Source organism: Sapajus apella, unplaced genomic scaffold (assembly GCF_009761245.1).
Source record: "Sapajus apella isolate SASKATOON/1434 unplaced genomic scaffold, GSC_monkey_1.0 scaffold32, whole genome shotgun sequence".
Classification (NCBI taxonomy): Eukaryota; Metazoa; Chordata; class Mammalia; order Primates; family Cebidae; genus Sapajus; species Sapajus apella.
Window position 1 is genome coordinate 13,113,321 of NW_022436972.1, and position 21,190 is coordinate 13,134,510.

General features: G+C 36.2%; 1 protein-coding gene across 2 annotated transcripts in view; it reads left to right on the plus strand.

Moving 5' to 3' along the window:
- COG6 (component of oligomeric golgi complex 6) overlaps positions 1–21,190 on the plus strand; it is a 103,420-nt gene that overhangs the window by 66,715 nt on the left and 15,515 nt on the right. For both annotated transcript variants that reach the window (XM_032294534.1, XM_032294535.1), the window contains exons 16-18: positions 1,625–1,732; positions 2,798–2,851; positions 6,008–6,087. In XM_032294534.1, the coding sequence (XP_032150425.1) occupies positions 1,625–1,732; positions 2,798–2,851; positions 6,008–6,087 (242 nt within the window). The remainder of the gene's footprint in view (positions 1–1,624; positions 1,733–2,797; positions 2,852–6,007; positions 6,088–21,190) is intronic.

Sequence of the window (21,190 nt, forward strand, 5' to 3'; positions counted from 1 at the left end):
ACTGTTATATAGCTTATTCCAGTGTTTCAAGCAAGAAGTCCAGAGTAGTCTGATTCTCTTTTGTTTTTAGTTATCTAGTCCATTCATCTGGAAATAAACAGGGATTTTCCTTTGAGTTCATATGTTTTTCCAGGATATTTTTAGTATGTCTCTTTTTCAAAATTATTTCCATCTTGGACTTTGGAGAATCAATTCAATGTAAAGATTCAAACCTTTCTTTTGCTTAGTAAAGAGTTACAATATTTCGTTAATCATCACTTTTCTATGTTACTTTTTACGTTTTGAAGCCCCTGTCCTTGGTTGGTTTTATCTCATGGATTTGTCCTCTGATTTCTTTTTAAATCTCATTACTTTAATCTATTTCTTCAACATTTATTTGCCCTATATTACTTGCCTTCCTTCCATGTTTTCTTCAGACCACTAATTTGATTTTTAGCAGTAACTTTTTTTTCACTCTCATTAAGTGTTTACCTTTGTACATCTTGTTTTTCTTTGGTTTGTATTAAGTCCAGCAAATAAGGACTCTAATTGTACTTCCTTAGACATTTATTAAAAAAAAAAAAAAAAAACAAAACATGAAAGTGCTTTATGTCTTTCTGTAGTGTTGCCCCAGGAAAGAAACCATACTTGTTCTGATTATTCACAAGGGCTTTCTTTTAGCTTACTTACCTCTTTTAAGTCAGTTCTAAGTTTTTTAGTGGAAAGAACAGAGCTATTGGAGTTCCTTGGAAAATGGCAGTCATTCAGATGGTAACAGATACCATAGGTGACAGTGTACTGTGTCATTAGCAAGCAAACTGGTAAAACCTGGGGGAGCATTGTGGTGAGGAATAGAAGGAAGACCTCCAGACTCAAGATTGTACTGGCCCAAAAAAAAAAAAAAAAAGGAATAACAAGGTTTTTCTCACCAGGGAATGTTTCAACCCATCAAGGTGGTCCTCTTCTGTGGTTTTTACCTCCATTAGCATTAGTTGGAATGCCCCAAAATGGCACAAAGCTTGGGGGGAGCCCATACTACTCACATCTGTTAGCCGCATCTTCGTAGGCAGTTCCTGAACCTGAAATCTTTGGCCAAGTTTTTACTGGGCCCTCAGCTCTTCCCTGCTATTCATAGATCTGCCATATCCTCAGGAGAATTTACTACCTGAGCTGTAGTGAGATTTCCTCTAGGTTTCTCCAGATGGTATGTTTGATTTAAGTCAGCCTAGCAAGTTGGGAGCATGAGGAGGACAGGAGATCAGGAGCATCAGGCCCCCATCTTCTCAGAATTCTTCCTAAATATTTTATTTCATATTGTTGTTGCTTATTAGTGTTTTTTGTTTGTGTTTTGTTTATTATCAGCTCTTAAAAGAGCTGAGAAGCAACCCAAATTCTGTGGCTGGAGGATAGTCTTAGAATCCTCCTTGCTTATAATTTTTAAAGTAAGACTTTTTCCCCCTTTCATGGAAAGACTTACTGTCTGGGGGAAGAAAAAGCTTTGTTACAGAGGCCATCCCTGTGCCTCATAATCTGTGCCAATACAAGGAAAGACTCCATGATGAAGAGCTAAGACTCTGGGGTAGTCTACTTCTACTCTCATCAGTGTCATTCTTCTAAAATGTTTTCTTTCTGTGTTTTATTTTAGATCGAAGCGCATTTGGACACACTTATAAATGAGCAAGCCTCTTACGTTTTAACTAGGGTAGGCTTGAGTAACATCTATAACACTGTACAGCAACACAAACCAGAGCAAGTAAGTGCATAGATGTTCCTTCCTAATTCTAAGAACATGCCAATTTAGAGTATGGCTTCTAGAGCTTCACTCTGGATTCCTGGCTCTTCCACATATTAGCTATGTTTTCCTCGGAAAGTAACTTACTTTTCTGTATCTGTTTCCTTACCTGTGGATTGGGGGTAATAATAGTGTCTGTGTGATAGGGTTGTTCTTAAGATTAAAAGATATAAACATGTATCATTCTTAGATGACTTCCTGAAATATGGTAGAGTGCCCCAAAGTATTAACAATTTTTTATTACATATAGTTTTTGTTAAAAGTAATGAAAATATACAAAAATTAGTATTATAGAATGTCTAAAGGATATTCATACTGGCAAATTTTTTAGATTCCTGTGTCACTATTAGTTAATTGAATGCATAGATTACTGTATAAATAGTAGTCATCTTCTTCTTAATTTAGCAAATAGTTGCCCATTACTTTGAGAAGATAGTCACTTCTTGGGCCAGTATATGATTTTGTTAAATTATAGAACCCTAATAGAAAAAAAGAAGTGATGGGAACCCTAGAAAATCGTGTAAGCCATCTTTCTTTAGAAAGCAAAGAACTCTTTCCAATGGCATTAACATAAAGACTGTATTAGGACCCAGGAACTCTGAAATGAAGCTCTTAAAACACAACTTTTCAATTTTTTCTTGCTAAAGTGATAAGCAAATTTCTACCAGTAGGAACCAATTTTGCTGCCTTTCTCTACTTTCTAAAAGTATCAAAGTGAAATTGTTCAAACCTCCATGTGTCACTGGCATCTTCCAGTGCTTCATTGCCTTCTTTTTCTTGGGTATGAGTAAACTTGAAGTATGATATTTCCATTGTTAACAAACTTGAGTGCCTCTTGCTCCCTCCAACAAATCATAGTCCCTGATCTTATTGAGGTCAAAGAAATTACAGTTATTTGCAAATAAGGTAAATGATTTTCCAAATGTGGGCAGTGCATAATGGACTATATTCACTAAATGAAATGAAATGAAATGTTTGTCTCCTTTTTTACATTTTGATTCTGCTTTTTTTTAAAAAAAAAAATAGGGCTCTTTAGCTAATATGCCCAACCTAGATTCTGTGACACTGAAGGCAGCGATGGTAAGTATATAATAAAACATTTTACTTTAGATTTTCTTATGGATCAATATTCTTCATTTTTTCCTGTGTGATAATTTTGCTCTGGGTGATACTTTTTATCTCTTGATATGCTTTTTAACATTGGGTCCAATAATAATGACTGAGCCTGTGTTCCTTTAATTGAGAGTTCTGGCCAAGTCTTAAATTCATAGTAGTGTTCCATTAGGCCTAGATAGTCTCTTCATTACTGTTTAGGATTACTGTTTACTCTTTATTTTTAGAGTTTTATTCCTAATTTAATGGAGAAACAGAAATGACAGATATGAAGAAATTAGGCTGTATATCATTATAAAGTTGTTACTACTATAATCCTTGGTTTAAAGTTCTTGACTATTTCCTGATATCAAAATCGAAATTAGATTCTACTCTTAAAACAGTTTGTTACTCGTTAGTGTGAGCTACACTGAATTTCCACTTTATTACCTTCTTTTCAAGGGAAGACCTTGTAAAGAAGGTCTTTTTGCATGATCGCTACTTCTCATAGTGTGTTCCTGTGTCTTAAATATATACTTTTCTTATAGGCATAACCATTCATTGTATGATATTTAAGTCATATAGCTCTGTCCTTCATAGGAATGATCCCTTTTGGAAGCTTTATGATAGTACTACTAGTAATAGTAATAATAATAATAACAAGGAACAACAGCCATTAACGTTTACTGAGCATAGCAAGTGCTTTTCATGTATTAAGTCTTTAATCCTCATGACAACTCCCTTGAATCCAGGAAGTTGGCCTCTAGAGCTTATGGGCTTAACTACTGTACTAACCTACTGATCCTAAGTAAAATACTCGCATATACTCACTACCATAATGGCTTGACTTTCTAGATCGTTCTCTAGGATGGTTTTTTGATGCCAGGGCTTTCCTATGTATTATCTTCCAGAGCTCAAGTTAACTGAAAATAAAAGGATAGGCCCATAAGATACCTAAAAATGCAAAGACGAAGGTAGAGCTATCTATATAATTATTAAAGTAGAATTTAAAAAGACTAAATGTGACAAACAAGAAACATTATGTTATGTTAAAAGACACTGTAGAATTAACAGTTATAACTTCTATGTATAAAACAAAATATAATAGCAAAAATTAGAAATGCAAAGAAAATTCAATGTTAAAAAGTTTAAAAATAGATGAAAACAAATTTTAGATTAAGAGATATGTTTTTTTAGGAAGTTATATATACAGTCACCATACTATCCAGTAAAATCCCACTTCAAGATATTTACCCCCCAAAAAGTGAAGATCTGTGTTCACACTTAAGTCTGTAACAGTAGTTAATATCAAATGTGTGTTTCCTTCCGTGGTTTCTCCTTCTCTCTTGAAACATATCCACTCTGTAATACAACTCATAAAATATTTTTAAGTGCCATTAAAAATTCTTAATGTTTCTGGTGTTAATTTTCAAAACAATTAAGGTGAATATGTGATGTCTCTAAAGAAAGAAATCTTACTTGAATTTTGTATTTAATACGTTGTTATATACAACCATTTGTTGTCTCCATTTAGGGGTTTCTAAGGCGCTTCAGTTCAGCATGTCCAAAACTGACCCTGCCCATTCTACCCCAACCTAAGTCCTCTTCCACGCACTCTTAACTCAGAAAATTGTAAGACCCTTATGTCCGTTTATCATTCAAATAGTTATTAGCCAAGTTTCTGCTGTTTTTTTAAGCATCATACTAAGAATTGGGATGAAAACAGGTATGATCTAGTAAGGGATGCAGCTGCTACACAATTAAATAAATGGATGAAGAGTACAGTTATGTGTCATGATAATATGGCGAATTAATTTCTACAGATCCAAAATCTGGGAGTCAACCCCTTCATTCTGTTAATAACCAAGTCCTGATGGTCCTCAAATATTTTACTTCTTTCACCTTGATTGCCCCATAGTCTAAAAATGCTGTAGTATGTACCTAATTGGTGTCCTTGCATCTGTTATTGCAATCTTCCATTCTATTCTTCTTCCTATGGACAGATTTAACTTCATAAAACTTAAATCAGATTTCTCCTTACTTAACTTCAGCGGTTTACTAATGCTTTTAAAATAATTAAAATCCTTAAATAAGCATACCAGTCCTACATGATCTCTACTTTTCTAGCTGTTTTCCTATCCACCTCAAGCCTTCATGCTGTCTCCTCTCCCTATACCTCCCCATCCATCCATCCACTTACTTAATTTATATTCATCTTTAAGGTCTCACTTCAAATGCCCTTTCCTGAGAGATGCTTTTGCCAAATCCACAGACTAGGTCCTTGATTTATGCTTTATAATACCTTGTTTTGTTCCTTAATAGCATTTAACAAAGTTTGTAATTATATATTTATTTATGTTATTATCAGTTTAATACCTCTCTGCCATAAGCTTTATGAAGCTAAGGACTGTACTTCCATTACTTAATATAGTACCGTTTCAATGGTAGGTATTAGTTGAACTAATGAATGGATTAATGAACAAATGAACAAATATAGTAAAATCAAGAAACAAAGTAGACTTGAAACCTGATGACTTTACTTTTTGTTAATATTATTACTTAAAAGCTCAGTGAAGAAGACTAAAATGAATGATTTGGATTCAGGACTTTAAAAGTAAATATTGCTAATATTGACTAATTACAAATTTGATAGTTTTAGGGAGTTTTAGTTAAAATGTTTAGGAAATAATACACAATTTGAACACAACAATCTAGCTATTTGGAGCGTGGGATTTTTCTCATATATTTAATTCTTTTTTTTTTTTTTTTTGAGACGGAGTCTTGCTCTGTTCCCAGGCTGGAATGCAGTGGTGCAATCTCGGCTCACTGCAACCTCTGCCTCCTGGGTTCAAGCGATTCTTCTGTCTCAGCCTCCCGAGTAGCTGGGACCCAGGCACGTGCCACCATGCCTAGCTAATATTTTTGTATTTTTGGTAGCGATGGGGTTTCACCGTGTTGGCCAGGATGGTCTCGATCTCTTGACTTCGTGATCCGCCCGCTTCGGCCTCCCAAAGTGCTAGGATTACAGGCATGAGCCACCACACCTGGCCTCATATATTTCACTCTTAAAAGAGATGTTTATATTTGAGATGTTTGTTAGCAAATATATGTACTTTATATTTTGTATTTCTCTGTTTCATTTAGGTTCAGTTTGATCGTTATCTGTCAGCCCCAGACAACCTATTAATGCCACAGCTGAACTTTCTTCTAAGTGCCACAGTGAAGTAAGTATTTTTGGTCCCAAGTAGTTGGTAAAGATTCACATATTTTTAAATATCAAGCACATTTTTTGGAAAAAATTTATTTTTAAGAATAGATAATTTACCGTTGAAATCTATAGTTCTCAACCTTTCTTCTGCCTCAGGATGCCAAAGGATGTGATCTGAACATATCTGTATTTATTTCATGTGTATATGTCACTCCAAAATCTCTAATTAGTATATGATTTTTTAAATTACTTTGAATATAATTGAAGCTGTATAGCTGCAATACCAAATTCCCTTATGTTAACAAACATGTCAGAATAATGTTGAATATGTTATGGAAAATCAATAATGTATTCATTGTGCAATGCAGATGAACTGTTTTATAGACTATTTTGAACCTAAGGTGGTTTTCTGTAGATATAAAATTACTTGATAATCATTTATCAGGAATGTATTCAGAACACAGAATCATACAGGTAAATATTAGAATATAATAATTAGAAGAAACAGAGATTGAGATTATATAATCTGACTTTCTTGATTTTAAGAAAAATATTGGCAAAATTGTCTACAGGTAAGAAATTAGGCAACATTATCTACACATTTCTTTTTCTTTCTATTCAAACAGCAGTTCAGTAAGTGTTTTCTACATAACAGGCAGTAGGAGCTAAGGTTTAAAAGACATTTGGACTGTTTTCATGGAGCTTATAGCATAATAGGTCAGTTAAACGTGAACAAATATTTATATGAAAATGTACAGTAAGGAAAGAACTGTTGAAGAGAATATTTCACATATCTAAAAGGATGTAATGGTATAGAGGTGATATATATTTATTTTCTGTTCTGGAGCATAGAACCACAGCAAAAAAATAGAGCAAGGAAGCAGCTTTTTAACTCACCATGCAGAATTTGATATCAATTAGAATTGGCTGGAAATCAGTGGGCCATTTTTTTTTTTCTCAGACACAGAATTAGGAAAGTCCCATTTTAGGTGAGTGACAAGAGTACATAAACTTAATGTTTTTTGTGACTTTTATATTGTATTATCCTAAAAGATATTATACTGTTTACATAACTAGAATTTTAAAGACTTAAGAGATTACCAAAGAAACTGTTATGCTATGACTCAGGTTGTATGTGCTTCTTAAATTGATAAATTTTTAACTGAATACTGTAATTCTTTTTAACTTAACCATATCTCAGTACTTAATATTTGAATGTTGTTAGCAGTGTCACTACAACTGTGAAATGTACTGTTATTCTCTTCATAATACAATGATTGAAGAGAAATTTTAATATACTTTAAAGGATGACATGTAGCCCAGATGCTGTGAAGCAGGGGTCCCCAACCTCCAGGCCAGGAACCCCAGTCTGTGGCATGTTAGGAGCATGAACCCTACTATGAATTGTGCCTGGAATGATCTAGGTTGTGCGCTCCTTATGAGAAAGAACAGTTTCATCCCAAAATCATCCCCCCACCCTGGTCCACAGAAGAATTGTCTTCCATGAAACCAGTCACTGCTGCCAAAAACACTGGGAACTGTTGCTATAAAGGAAACAGACAGATTTGGCTCTATAACAGTTTAAGGTTTTTACAGAAAAAGATAATATAAACTAAGTTAAAATATAAACAATAATATGGAAAAATATTTGCAAAATATGTTACAGATACATTATTCTTAATATATTATCCTTAATGTGTAGTAAGATCCTGTAAATTAATACAAATTATAGAAAAACAGGCACTGAATGTTTGGACAATTCACAGAAGTAATGCAAATGGCAAGTAAATATATGAGGAAATAGTAATTATCAAAAAAATGCAAACTGAAACAACAATGAGAAATTTTATCTATCAGACTGCTGGCAATAAAACATTTATTACATACTAATGGAACAGGTCTGAGAAAATGGGCATTTTCACACTTTTTTAGTGAGAATATAAGTTAGTACAATCTTTTCAAAGGGCAATTTGGCAACATTCCACAAAATTTCAAAATTATACATTCTTAGACTCTTCTAAAACATTATTTTTCTTTCTTAGTCTTGGTAACAGTTTAAAAAAACTGTTGAACCAGTGGTGGGGTTGAGTAGTGTATATGGGTCTATTCGAGTTCTTTGTAAAACTTCTCAGATTTTCTAAAGCTTAAATTATTTTTGAAGTTAAATGTTTGTCTTCTGTTATTGAAGAGAGTATTTTAGTTTCCCATTTACTTTTATTACCCTATTGCCTAACAGTAACAATGTAAACTTTGTTTTTATTAAGACAAATGAACAAATTTTGGTACATTTTTTTAATGTGAATTTTTAATTTAGTTTTTTTTTTTTAATAATATTATGGTATGTGCCTAACATCCTGTTATAAATCCTTACTAATTATAATGACATTTAAAATTGAGATGTACATTATCTATATAAGTATTAATAGTACAAACAAGAATTTGAAAATGCTTAGTACCTATTTAACTACCTCTGTTTTCATTCAGAAATATTTTAAAATGTTATTTGCAAAATATTCTACAATGTCATCTGTTACATAATTTTCAATATTTGTTTAGAAGAATGGAAATTATGGTATAAATTTAGCTACTTATTTTCAAAATCAGGATTGCTTTGAAAATATAGGGCATTTTACACATTTAAGATTTAACATCAGGCCCGGTGCGGTGGCTCATGCCTGTAATTCCAGCACTTTGGGAGGCTGAGGTGGACAGATCATCAGGTCAGGAGTTCGAGACCAGCCTGGGCAATATGGTGAAACCCTATTTTTACTAAAAATACAAAATTTAGTCAGGCATGGTGGCATACACCTGTAGCCCCAGCTACTCAGGTGGATGAGGCAGGAGAATCACTTGAACCGGCAGGCAGAGGTTGCAGTGAGTCGAGATCATGCCACTGCACTCTAGCCTGGGTGACAGAGACTTGATCTAAAAAAAAAAATTTAACATTAAAGCATATTTTTATTGTTTTACTTTTTTGAGATGGAGTTTGGTTCCGTCACCCAGGCTGGAGTGCAGTGGTGCCATCTTAGCTCACTGCAGCCTCCATCTCCCAGTTCAAGTGATTCTCTTGACTCAGCTTCCCGAGTAACTGGGACTGCAGGCTTGTGCCACCATGCCTGGATAATTTTTGTAGTTTTAGTAGAGACAGGGTCTCACCGTGTTGGCCAGGCTGGTCTTGAGCTCCTGACCTCAAATGATCCACCTACCTCAGCCTACAAAAGTGCTGGGTTTACAGGCATGAGCCACCGCTCCTGCCCTAAAGCAGGTTTTTAAATTGCATGTATACTATCTGTTTTTGTTTTTTCGTATTCTCTTCTCCTGAACTTCGTTTATCTTCACAGTTGCAATACCTTTGGGACACCTGTAACTCATGTCTCCCTTTTTCTTGTCTTGTCTTAGTTTGGTTGACTTTCAGGGAGATTTTGAGTGAGCACCCCAGCCTTGGCATAAGCTATTGAATACATTTAAGTAGCTAGGAAACAAGGTGGTATTGAAAATAGGGAAAATAATCAGAAAAGAAAATGGTTTTAAAGAATTCTTCCCTTTGGAATGAATTCGAAGCTATATTTTCAATGTAAAATCTCTGATATTCACCTTCTAGCAGTACAAAAATTCTTTGGACTATAGAAACCACAATTGCACATATATAAAATGTTCTCAATAAATCTTTGCTTATTGTACACAGTTACTTCCATAATAACAAGAAATAAAGAGAATGTAGATGCTTCCTAAAGTGAGCATATGGGAAAGTGAATAAAATTTGATAACTCTTTCATTCAAGATTTTTTCTCTATTATAGAAATAATACACTACAAACAAAGCATGTATCTATAATGGAGCAATTTTTTTAGAGAAATTGAATAAATTTTTTTTTAACTACCTTCCTTTATTCACCTGTACTATCAGGAATATCCATATAAACCAAAATAAAGCAAGTTTGGGGTGAAATTTAAAAAAAAAAATTACCAGGAAAAGAACTACTGGACAGCTGTGAACTGAATGCTTTAGAAACCTCAGAAAGTCCAAACATTAAAAGCAGGGTTAATCTAGTCCTACAGGAAAGGCTACTATATTAGTCAGGGTTCTTCAGGGAGACAGAACCAAGAGAAAGAGACACACACACAATAGGCTGTCTGCCAGCTGGAGAAACAGGGAAGCTGGTAGCATGGCTCAGTCCAGGTCCAAAAGCCTCAGAACAAGGGAAGCTGATGGTGTAACTCTCAGTCTGAGGCCAAAGCCTGATAACCCAGTTACAAGAGACTATTGGTGCAAGTCCCAGAGTCCAAAGGCTGGAGAACCTGGAATTCCTATGTCCAAGGGAAGGAAAAGAAAGAGTACCTTAGCTGCAAGAGAGAAAAAGAGCAAATTTGCTGTTCCTCTGCCTTTTTGTTCCATTCAGGCCTTCAGCTGATTGGATGGAGACTGCCCCATTGATGGTGAATCTTCTTCACTCAGTCTCCTAACTTACATACAGTCTCCTATGGAAACACCCTCACAGACAGACCCAGAAATTATGCTTTATCAACTAACTAGGTATCCCTTATCCAGTCAAGTTAACCCTTAAAATTAACCATCACAGCTACTTTAGATTCATACTAATTAAGCTTAAAAACAAGCTGTAATTAAACTTGATTTGTAATTAAATTAACTGCCTTCTAGAATAAAACATATCATACTTAAAGATGACAGAGACAATCAGCAGTGTAACATCTATAATGCCAAGCATGCAGTAAAACACTATTTCAGTGAAGAAGCAGGAAAATATGAGCTAAACCTAGAAAAAAAAAATCAGTCAATAGAAACATAGTTACAAATGGTAAAGTTTACAGAATTAACAGATAAGGTGTTTTTAAAAGTTATTAAAAATTTATTCAGTAATTTAAAGGAAAACATGATCTTGAGAGAACAAATAGGGGATTTTACAAAATTAGAATTTTAGACCTCAGAGATGTAGTATATAAAATGAAAAATTCACTGGATTGGCTTATAGGCCAGTTGAATACTCCAGAGGGAAAGATCAGTTAACTTGAAGAGAGGACAATAGAAACTGAAACACAGACAGAAAAAAATTAAAAGGCTGGAAAATAGGTGGAATCTTAGAGAACTGTGAGATAATATTAAGCAGTCTCACATGTATAATTAGATATCACAGTGTAATCAAAGCAGAAAAATTTGAATAAAAGGGGAATTTTTTTTCTAAATGTGATGGCACATAGGAACCCTCAGACCCAATAAATTAAATACCAAAGCACACCATAATCAAATTATTGAAAACAGTGATAAAGAGAAATTTTAAAAGACATTTGCAGGGAACAATGACATTATTACTGACTTGTCATTAGAAACAGTACAGACCAGAACACAATGGAATGTCATTACCTTTAAAAAGCCGAGTATACAAACCATGTCAGCTTTAAATGATCTATCAAAAGTATCTTTTAAACTGAAAGTGAAATAAATGTTTTGAGATAAACAAAGTAGAGAAGATTTATCCCCAGCATAATGCGCTGTAAGAAATGGATACACAAAGGAAGAATTTTTTTTTTTGAGACGGAGTCTTACTGTGTCACCCAGGCTAGAGTGCAGTGGCATGATCTCAGCTCACTGCAACCTCTGCCTCCTGGGTTCAAGCAATTCTCCTGCCTCAGCCTCCTAAGTAGCTGGGATTACAGGCCCCCACCAACCCGCCTGGCTAATTTTTGTATTTTTAGTAGAAACAGGGTTTTGCCATGTTGGCCAGGCTGATCTCAAACTCCTGACCTTGTGATGTGCCTCCCTCAGCCTCCCAAAGTGCTGGGATTACAGGCGCGAGCCACCGTGCCCGGCCAAAAAAGGAAGAATTCTTTAAAACCATTTTCTTTTTCTATTATTTTTCCTGGTATTTTGAGGATTTTTGCATCAATATTCATCAGGGATATTGGCCTGTATTTTTGTTTTACTTTTTTTTTTTTCATCTGTCTTTGGTTAATATTAGAGTAATACTGGCCTCATAGAATGAGTGTGGAAGTATTCCCTTCTCTTCTATTTCTTGGAATAGTTTGAGTGGAATTGGGATTAGTTCTTCCTTAAGTGTTTGGTGAAATTCAGAATTGAACCCATCAGTTCCTGGCCTTTTTTTGCTGGGAGACTTTTTTATTATGGCTTTGATCTCATTACTTATTACTGGTCTCTTCAGGTTTTGGATTTCTTCATGGTTCAATCTTGGCAGGTTGCATGTGTCTGGGAATTTATTCATTTCTTCAAAGTTTATAGTTGTACATAGTAGCCTGTTATGAGTCTTTGAATTTCTGGGGTATTGGCTATATAATGTGTCCTTTCATCTCTGATTTTATTTATTTGGGTCTTCCAGTTCTTTTCTTAGTCTGGCTAAAGGTTTGTCAATTTTGTTTATCTTTTCAAAAAATCAAGTTTTATTTCAACTCTCTTTTGGACTTTTTTTGTTTGAATTTCATTTATTTCTGCTCCAATCTTCATCTTCTTCTACTAATTTTGGGTTTGAATTCTTCTTGCTTTTCTAGTTCCTTAAAATGTGTCATTGGGTTATTTGAAGCTTTTCTACTTTTTTATGTAGGTACTTACAGCTATAAACTTTCCTTTTAATACTGCTTGTGTTGTATCCCATTGGTTTTGGTATGTTGTTTCCATTTTCAGTTGTTTCAATAAATTTTTTAATTTCCTTTTTAATTTCTTCCTTGGCCCACTGGTTATTCAGGAAGATATTGTTTAATTTTCATGTGTTTGTATAGTTTCCAAGATTCTTCTTGTTATTGATTTTTAGTTATATTTTCTGGAGTCAGAGAAGATACTTAATATAATTTCATTTTTTAAAAATTTTGATGGAGTTATTTTGTGTCCTATCATATGGTCTCTCCTTGTGAATGATCTGTGTGCTGAAGAGAAAAATGTTTATTCTGCAGTCATTGGATGAAATATTCTACAAATATTGATTAGGTGCATTTGGTCTATAATGCAGATTAAGTCCTATATGTCTTTGTTAATTTTCTGTCTGGGAAATCTGTCCAATGCTGAAAGTGGAGGGTTGAAGCCTCTAGCTGTTACTGTTTGGGATCTGTCTCTCTCATTATCTCTAATAATGCTTGCTTTGTATATCTGGGTGCTTCAGTGTTGGGTACTCCCATGTTGGGTGTGTATATGTTTACAAGTATTATATCCTCTTGCTGAATTTACTCCTTTATTATTATATAGTGAACTTGTTAGTCTCTTTTTATGTTTGCCTTCAAATCTATTTCGTCTGATATAAATAAGTATAGCTACTCCTATTCCCCCGCCCCTGACTGGCATGGGGTATCTTCTTCTGTCTTTCTTTTTTTCAGTCTATGTCTGCTTTTATAGTTGAAGTATTTTTTTTTTTTTTGTAGGCAACAGATCTTTGGGTCTTGTTTTTTCAATCCATTCAACCACTCTGTGACTTTTCATTAGAGACCATAGTCCATTTACATTGTGTTACTACTGATAAGGACTTACTCTGCCATTTTAAACTTTGTTTTCTAGTTCTGTGGTTTTCACTCCCTTCTTTCCTTCTTCCCTGTCTTTCTTTCAGTGAAGGTGATTTTCTCTGGTGGTGTATTTTAATTTCTTGCTTTTTATTTTTTGTATATCAGTTGTATGTTTTTTGACTTGAGGTTACCGTGAATCTTGCAAATAATATCCTACACCCCATTATTTTAAACTGACAACTTAACACTGATTGCATAATCAAACAAGCAAAGAGAAGACCAGTAAAAACTCTTTACCCTTCAACTTCATTGCCCTGCTTTCTAATGTTTTGTTGTTTCTACTTATATTTTATTATACTGTCTGTCTCTTGAAATGTAGTAATTTTGATAGGTTCATCTTTTTACTGTTTCTACTCAAGATATGAGTAGTTTACATACCACAGTTACAGTTTACAATATTCTATGTTCTTCCATGTACTTAGTATTATCAGTGTATTTAGTTCCTTCAGATGATTTCTTATTGTTCATTAATGTCCTTTTCTTTCAGGTTAAAGAACTCTCTTTAGCATTTCTTATAGGACACATCTGGTGTTAAGTCCTTTTTTTTTCTTTTCTTTTTTCTTTCTTTCTTTTTTTTTTTTTTTTTAGTCTGGGAAAGCCTTTATTTGTCCTTCATGTTTACAAGATCTTTTCACTAGATATGGTATTCTAGGACAAAAGTTTTTTTTTCCTTCAGCACTTTAAATATGTCACGCCACTCTTCCTGACCTGTAAGTTGGCTGAGGGAAGTATTGGAGCTCCTTTCTGGGTTACTTATTTCTTTTCTCTTGCTGCTTTTACATTCCTTTCTTTTTCTTTGGCCTTTGGGAGTTTGATTATTAAAGGTCTTTAGGTCACCTTATTTGGATTATATCCACTTGATGTTTTGTGACCTTCTTGTGCTTGTGCTTGAATATTGATACGTTTTTCTAGGTTTGGGAAGGTCTCTATTATCCCTTCAAATAAACTTCCTAGTCTAATCTCTCTCTGCCTCCTCTTTAAGGCCAGCAACTCTTGGATTTGCTCCTTTGAGGCTATTTTATAGATCTCGTATACATGCTTCATTCTTTTTTATTCCTTTTTCTTTTGTCTCCTTTTACTGTACATTTTCAAATATACTGTCTTCACCCTCAGTGTTTCTTTCTTCTGATTAATTCTGCAGCTAAGAGACTCTGATGCATTCTTTAGCATGTCACTAGTGTTTTTCAGCTTCAGACTTTCTGCTTGATTCTGATTATTTTAAGCCCTTTGTTAAAGTCATCTGATAAGATTCTGAATTTCTTCTTGTGTTACCTTGAATTTCATTGCACTTCCTCAGCACAGCTATTTTGAATTCTCTGTCTGAAAAGTCACACATGTCAGTCACTCTGGGGTTGGTCACTGGTGCCTTGTTTAATTCGTTTGATAAGGTAATGGTTTTTTAAATGGTCTTGACACTTGTGGATGTTCATCAGTGTCTGGGCATTGAAGAGGTGGATATTTATTATAATTTTCACAATCTGGGCCTTGTACCTGTCCTTCTTGTGAAGGCTTTCCATGTATTCAACTCGGGTGTTGTGAATTAAAACTTTGGTCACTGCAGCCATATCTGCATTGGGGGGCACCCAAACCCTGTGGCTGTTACAAATACAATGAGTTACTACCTTGGTGGTGTTGGGTGAGATCCAGGAGAGCTTCCCGTATTATCAGGTGTGGACTCTTGTTCTCTTCCCTTACTTTCCCCCAGGCAAATAGAGTCTTCCTCTCTGTACTGAGCTGCCTGAAGTTGGGGGAGTGGTGATACATGACTCTTTGTGCCACTGGGAACTGTGCTAGATGAGACCCAAAGCAAGCATAGCATTGGATCTCACCCAAGGCCCACAGGAATCACTGCCTGGCTACTGCCTATGTTCCCTCAAGGCCCAAGGGCTCTGCAGTCCACAGGTAATGAATCAGCGAGGCTTGTGTCCTTCCCTTCAGAGCAGTAAGTTTCCCTGTCTGGGAATAGATTCCCTTAAGAATCTATTATATCCGGTTCTGTTCTGTGGTGGCTGAGCTGGCATCCATGACACAAAACAAAGTCCTTCCTATTCTTCTCTCTTATTCAATTTGGTCGTCCTGCTTAGAGGATGATTGCTGGAGGCGTCTATTTGCTCATCTTGCTCTTAATTGTGGAATTTTTAACACACAGCAATAAAACATGACAACAAAAGTGCAAAAGATGCAGTGGGAGGGAAGTGGAAGTTTGGTGTTGTAATATTCTAAGGATATTAAGTTATCCATGAAATATACACTATTGTTCGAAGGTAGATTGTAAACCTTCCCACAACCATTAAAACAAACAAACAAAAGTTATTTAACATACGAATAGATAAGATAAAATAGAATATTAAAAAAGTACTTGTATTAAAAGAAGCTGGAAAAGGAGGGTAAAAGAACAAATGAGATGAATATGAAACAAGTAGCTGGAAGATAGACTTAAACTGCAGCCTAATAAGTAACTATACTAAATGTAAAAGTACTACACATTCTAACTAAAAGACAAAATTGTTAGATTAGATAAAAAAGCATGGTGCAAGGAGATCCAAGATGGCTAAATAGGAACAGCTCTGGAGTGCAGTTCCCAGTGAGAACAATGCAGAGGATAAGTGATCATCACATTTCCAAATGAGTTTTTACTGCCCACAGACGAGGGGATTCCCAGGCTGAAAAGTATCACAAGTTTCTAACACAGCTATTTCAGCCGGTGCCACCAGTCTCCACACAAAAACTCACAGAAATCTGGGCAGCCATTTCAACTAGCACCTGGAACACCTGAGAGACAGAGCTGCCCATTCAGCTGAAGAAAAAGGGGCTTGAAACAGTTAAAGCCAGATGATCTGGCTTAGCAGGTCCCACCCCGACAAAGACCACCAATCAGAAACACTCTGTATTGAGAGTTTCGCAGCAAGCACAGCTGGACCCAGGACAGTCCAGCTCAGTAGGGGTAAGGGTGTCAGCCACTACTAATTATCAAGGCAGTCCACCATTACCAAGGCAGTCTGCCATTACTGAGGCAGACCGCCATTACCAAGGTGGTTCTAGCTGTACCCTCTGTAAACAAAACCACAAGGAAGTTCACACAGCAGCTGGACAGAGCCCACGGCAGCTCAGCAATGCCTCTGCTGACAGACTGTGACTAGACTACCTCCTTGCTGGGTAGGACATCTCTGAAAAAAGGCAACAGCATATCAGGAACTTATAAATAAAGCCCCACCTTCCCAGGACAGAGCACCTGGGAAAAAAGGCAATTATGAGCTCCACTGCAGCAGACTTAAAGGTGCTACCTGCCCAGGAGCTCTGAATGGAACAACAGAACTCCCAGCTCAGCACTGGAACTCCTCTAAGGGACAGACTGTCTTCTCAAGCAACTCCCTGGTCCCTGTGTATCCAAAGAGAAACCTCATAAAGGAGAGCTCAGGCTGACATCTAGTGGGCACCCTTCTAGGACGAAGATAACAGAAGAAGAAAACAGCAGCAACCCTTACTGTTTGCAGCTGCCACAGGTGATCCCCAGGCAAGCAGGGCCTGGAGTCAACTTCCAGCAGTCCTACAGCAGAGGGGCCTGACTGTTAGAAGGAAAACTAAAAAACAGAATGAAATAACTTCAACATCAACAAAAAGGTTGTCCACTCAGAGACCCCATCCGAAAGTCACCAACTACAAAGACCACAGGTAGATAAATCCATGAACATGGGAAGAAACCAGCACAAAAAGGATGAAACCACCAAAAATCAGAACGGCTCTCCTACAAGGGATCACAGCCCCTCACCAGCAAGGGAACAAAGCTGGATGGAGAATGACTCTGATGAATTGACAGAAACAGGCTTCAGAATGTGGTTAATAACAAACTTCTCTGAGCTAAAAGAACATGTTCTAACCCAATGCAAAGAAACTAAGTACCTTGAAAAAAGGTTAGATGAAATGCTAATATGAATAAACAGCTTAGAGAAGAATATAAATGACTTGATGGAGCTGAAAAAACACAAGAACTTTGTGAAGCACACACAAGTTTCAATAGCGAAATCGATCAAGCAGAAGAAAGAATATCAGAGATTGAAGATCAACTCAATGAAATAAAATGGGAAGGCAAGATTAGAGAAAAAAGAGTGAAAAGAAATGAACAAAGCCTCCAAGAAATATGGGATTATGTGAAAAGACCTAATCTACGTTTGATAGGTGTACCTGAATGTGATGGAGAGAATGAATCCAAGCTGGAAAACACTCTTCAGGATATTATCTAGGAGAACTTCCCCAACCTAGCAAGGCAGGCCAACATTCAAGTCCAGGAAATACAGAGAACGCCACAAAGACATTCCTCAAGAAGAGCAACCCCAAGGCACATAATCATCAGATTCACCAGGGTTGAAATGAAGGAGAAAAATGCTAAGGGCAGCCAGAGAGAAAGGTCGGATTACCCACAAAGGGAAGCCCATCAGACTCACAGCAGATCTCTCAGCAGAAACCCTACAAGCTAGAAGGGAGTGGGGGCCAATATTCAACATCCTTAAAGAAAAGAACTTTCAACCTAGAATTTCATATCCAGCCAAACTAAGCTTCATAAGTGAAGGAGAAATAAAATCCTTTACAAACAAGCAATTGGTGAGAGATTTCTTCACCACTAGGCCTGCCTTACAAGAGCTCCTGAAAGAAGCAATAAACATAGGAAGGAACAACCAGTACCAGCCACTCCAAAAACATACCAAATGATAAAGATCATCCACACAATGAAGAAACTGCATCAACTAATGGGCAGGACAACCAGCTAGCCTCAAAATGACTGGATCAAATTCACACATAACAATATTAACCTTAAATGTATATGGGCTAAATGCCCCAATCAAAAGACACAGACTGGCAAATTGGATAAAAAGTCAAGACCCATTGGTGCGCTGTATGCAGGAAACCTATGTCACATGCAAGGACACACAAAGGCTCAAAATAAAGGGATGGAGGAAGATTTACCAAGCAAATGGAGAGCAAAAAAAAAAAAAAAAGCAGGAGTTGCATCCTACTCTCTGATAAGAGACTTTAAACCAACAAAGATCAAAATAGACAAAGAAGGACGTTACATAATGGTAAAAGGATCAATGCAACAAGAAGAGCTAACAATCCTTAACATATATGCATCCAATACAGGAGCACCCAGATACATAAAGCAAGTTTTTAACAACCTACAAAGAGACTTAGACTCCCACAAAATAATAGTGAGAGACTTTAACACTCCACTGTCAATATTAGACAGATCAACAAGACAGAAAATTAACAAGGATATCCAGGACTTGAACTCAGATCTGGACCAAGCAAACCTAATAGACCTCTACAGAACTCTCCACCCCAAATCCACAGAATATATATTCTTCTCAGCACCACATCGCACCTACACTAAAATTGACCACATAATTGGAAGTAAATCACTCCTCAGCAAATGCAAAAGAACAGAAATCATAACAAACAGTCTCTCAGACCACAGGGCAATCAAGTTAGAACTCAGGCTTAAGAAACTAACTCAGGGCTGGCACGGTGGCTCACACCTGTTATCCTAGCAGGTGTGATTACAGCTTGGGAGGCCCACCTTGGGAGGCCGAGGTGGGCAGATCATGAGGTCAGGGGATTGAGACCATCCCGGCCAACATGGTGAAATCTCTTCTCTACTAAAAATACAAAAAAAATTAGCTGGGTGTGGTGGTGCATGCCTGTAATCCTAGCTACTCAGGAGGCTGAGGAAGGAGAATCACTTGAACCAGAGAGTTGAAGGTTGCAGTGAGCCAAGAATGCGCCACTGGACTACAGGCTGGATGACAGAGCAAAACTTCATCTCAAAAAAAAAAAAAAAGGAAACTAACTCAGAACTGCACAACTTCATGGAAACTGAACAACTGGCTCTTGAATGTTGACAGGATAAACAATAAAATAAAGGCAGAAATAAAGATGTTCTTTGAAACCAACAAGAATGAATACACAACATACCAGAATCTCTGGGACACATTTAAAGCAATGTCTACAGGGAGATTTATAGCAATAAATGCCCACATGAAAAGCAAAGAAAGATCTAAAATTGATACACTATCATCAAAATTGAAAGAGCCGGAGGAGCAAGATCAGAAAAACTCAAAAGCTAGCAGAAGACAAAAAATAACTAAGATCAGAGCAGAACTGAATGAGATAGAGAAACAAAAATCCCTTCAAAAAAAAAAATCAATAAATCCAGGAGCTGGTTTTCTGAAAAGATCAACAAAATAAACAGGCTGCTAGCCAGATTATTAAAAATGAAAAGAAAGAAGAATCAAATGCATGTAATAAAAAACGATAAAGGGGATATCATCACCAATTCTACAGAAATACAAACTACCATCAGAGATTACTACAAACAAATCTATGTACACAAACCAGTAACCCTGGATAAATTCCTAGACACTTGCACCCTCCCAAGCCTAAACCAGGAAGAAGTTGAAAACCTGAGTAGACCAATAACAAGGGCTGAAGTTGAGGCAGCAGTTAATAGCCTACCAACAAAAAAAAGCCCAGGTCCAGATGGATTCACAGCCGAATTCTACCAGACATACAAAGAGGAGATGGTACCACTTCTTCTGAAACTATTCCAAATGATACAAAAAGAGGAATTACTTCCCAAATCATTTTTATAAAACCAACATCATCCTGATACTAAAACCCTGAAGAGACTCAACAAAAAAGAAAACTTCAGGCCAATATCCATGATGAACTTAGATGCAAAAATCTTTAATAAGATACTGGCACACAGATTGCAGCAACACATCAAAAAGCTTATCCATCATGATCAAGTAGGCTTCATCCCAGGGATGCAAGGCTGGTTCAGCATTTGCAAGTTTATAAATGTAATCCACCACATAAACAGAACGAAAGGCAAAAACCACATGATTATCTCAATAGATGCAGAGAAGGCCTTCCACAAAATTCAACAGCCATTTATGCTAAAAACTCTCAATAAACTAGGTATCAATGGACCGTATCTCAAAATAATAAAAGCTATTTACAACAAACCCACAGCCAATATCATACTGAATGGGCAAAAACTGGAAGCATTCCCTTTGAAATCTGGCACTAGACAAGGATGCCCTCCATTCAATATAGTATTGGAAGTTCTAGCCAGAGCAATCAGGCAAGAAAAACAAATAAAGAGTATTCAATTAGCAAAGGGGGACGTCAAATTGTCTCTATTTGCAGAAGACATGATTGTATATTTAGAAGACCCCATCATCTCAGCCCAAAATCTACTTAAACCGATAAGCAACTTCAGCAAAGTCTCAGGATACAAAATCAATTTGCAGAAATCACAAGCATTCCTATACACCAATAACAGACTAAAAGACAGCCAAATCAAGAGCAAACTCTGTTCACAATTGCCACAAAGAGAATAAAATACCTAGGAATACAACTAACAAAGGATGTAAAGGACCTCTTCAAGGAGAACTACAAACCACTGATCAAAGAAATAAGAGAGGACACAAACAGATGGAGAAACATTCCATGCTTGTGGTTAGGAAGAATCAATATCATGAAAATGGCCCTACTACCCAGAGTAATTTATAGATTCAGTGTTATCCCCCTCAAGCTACCTATGAC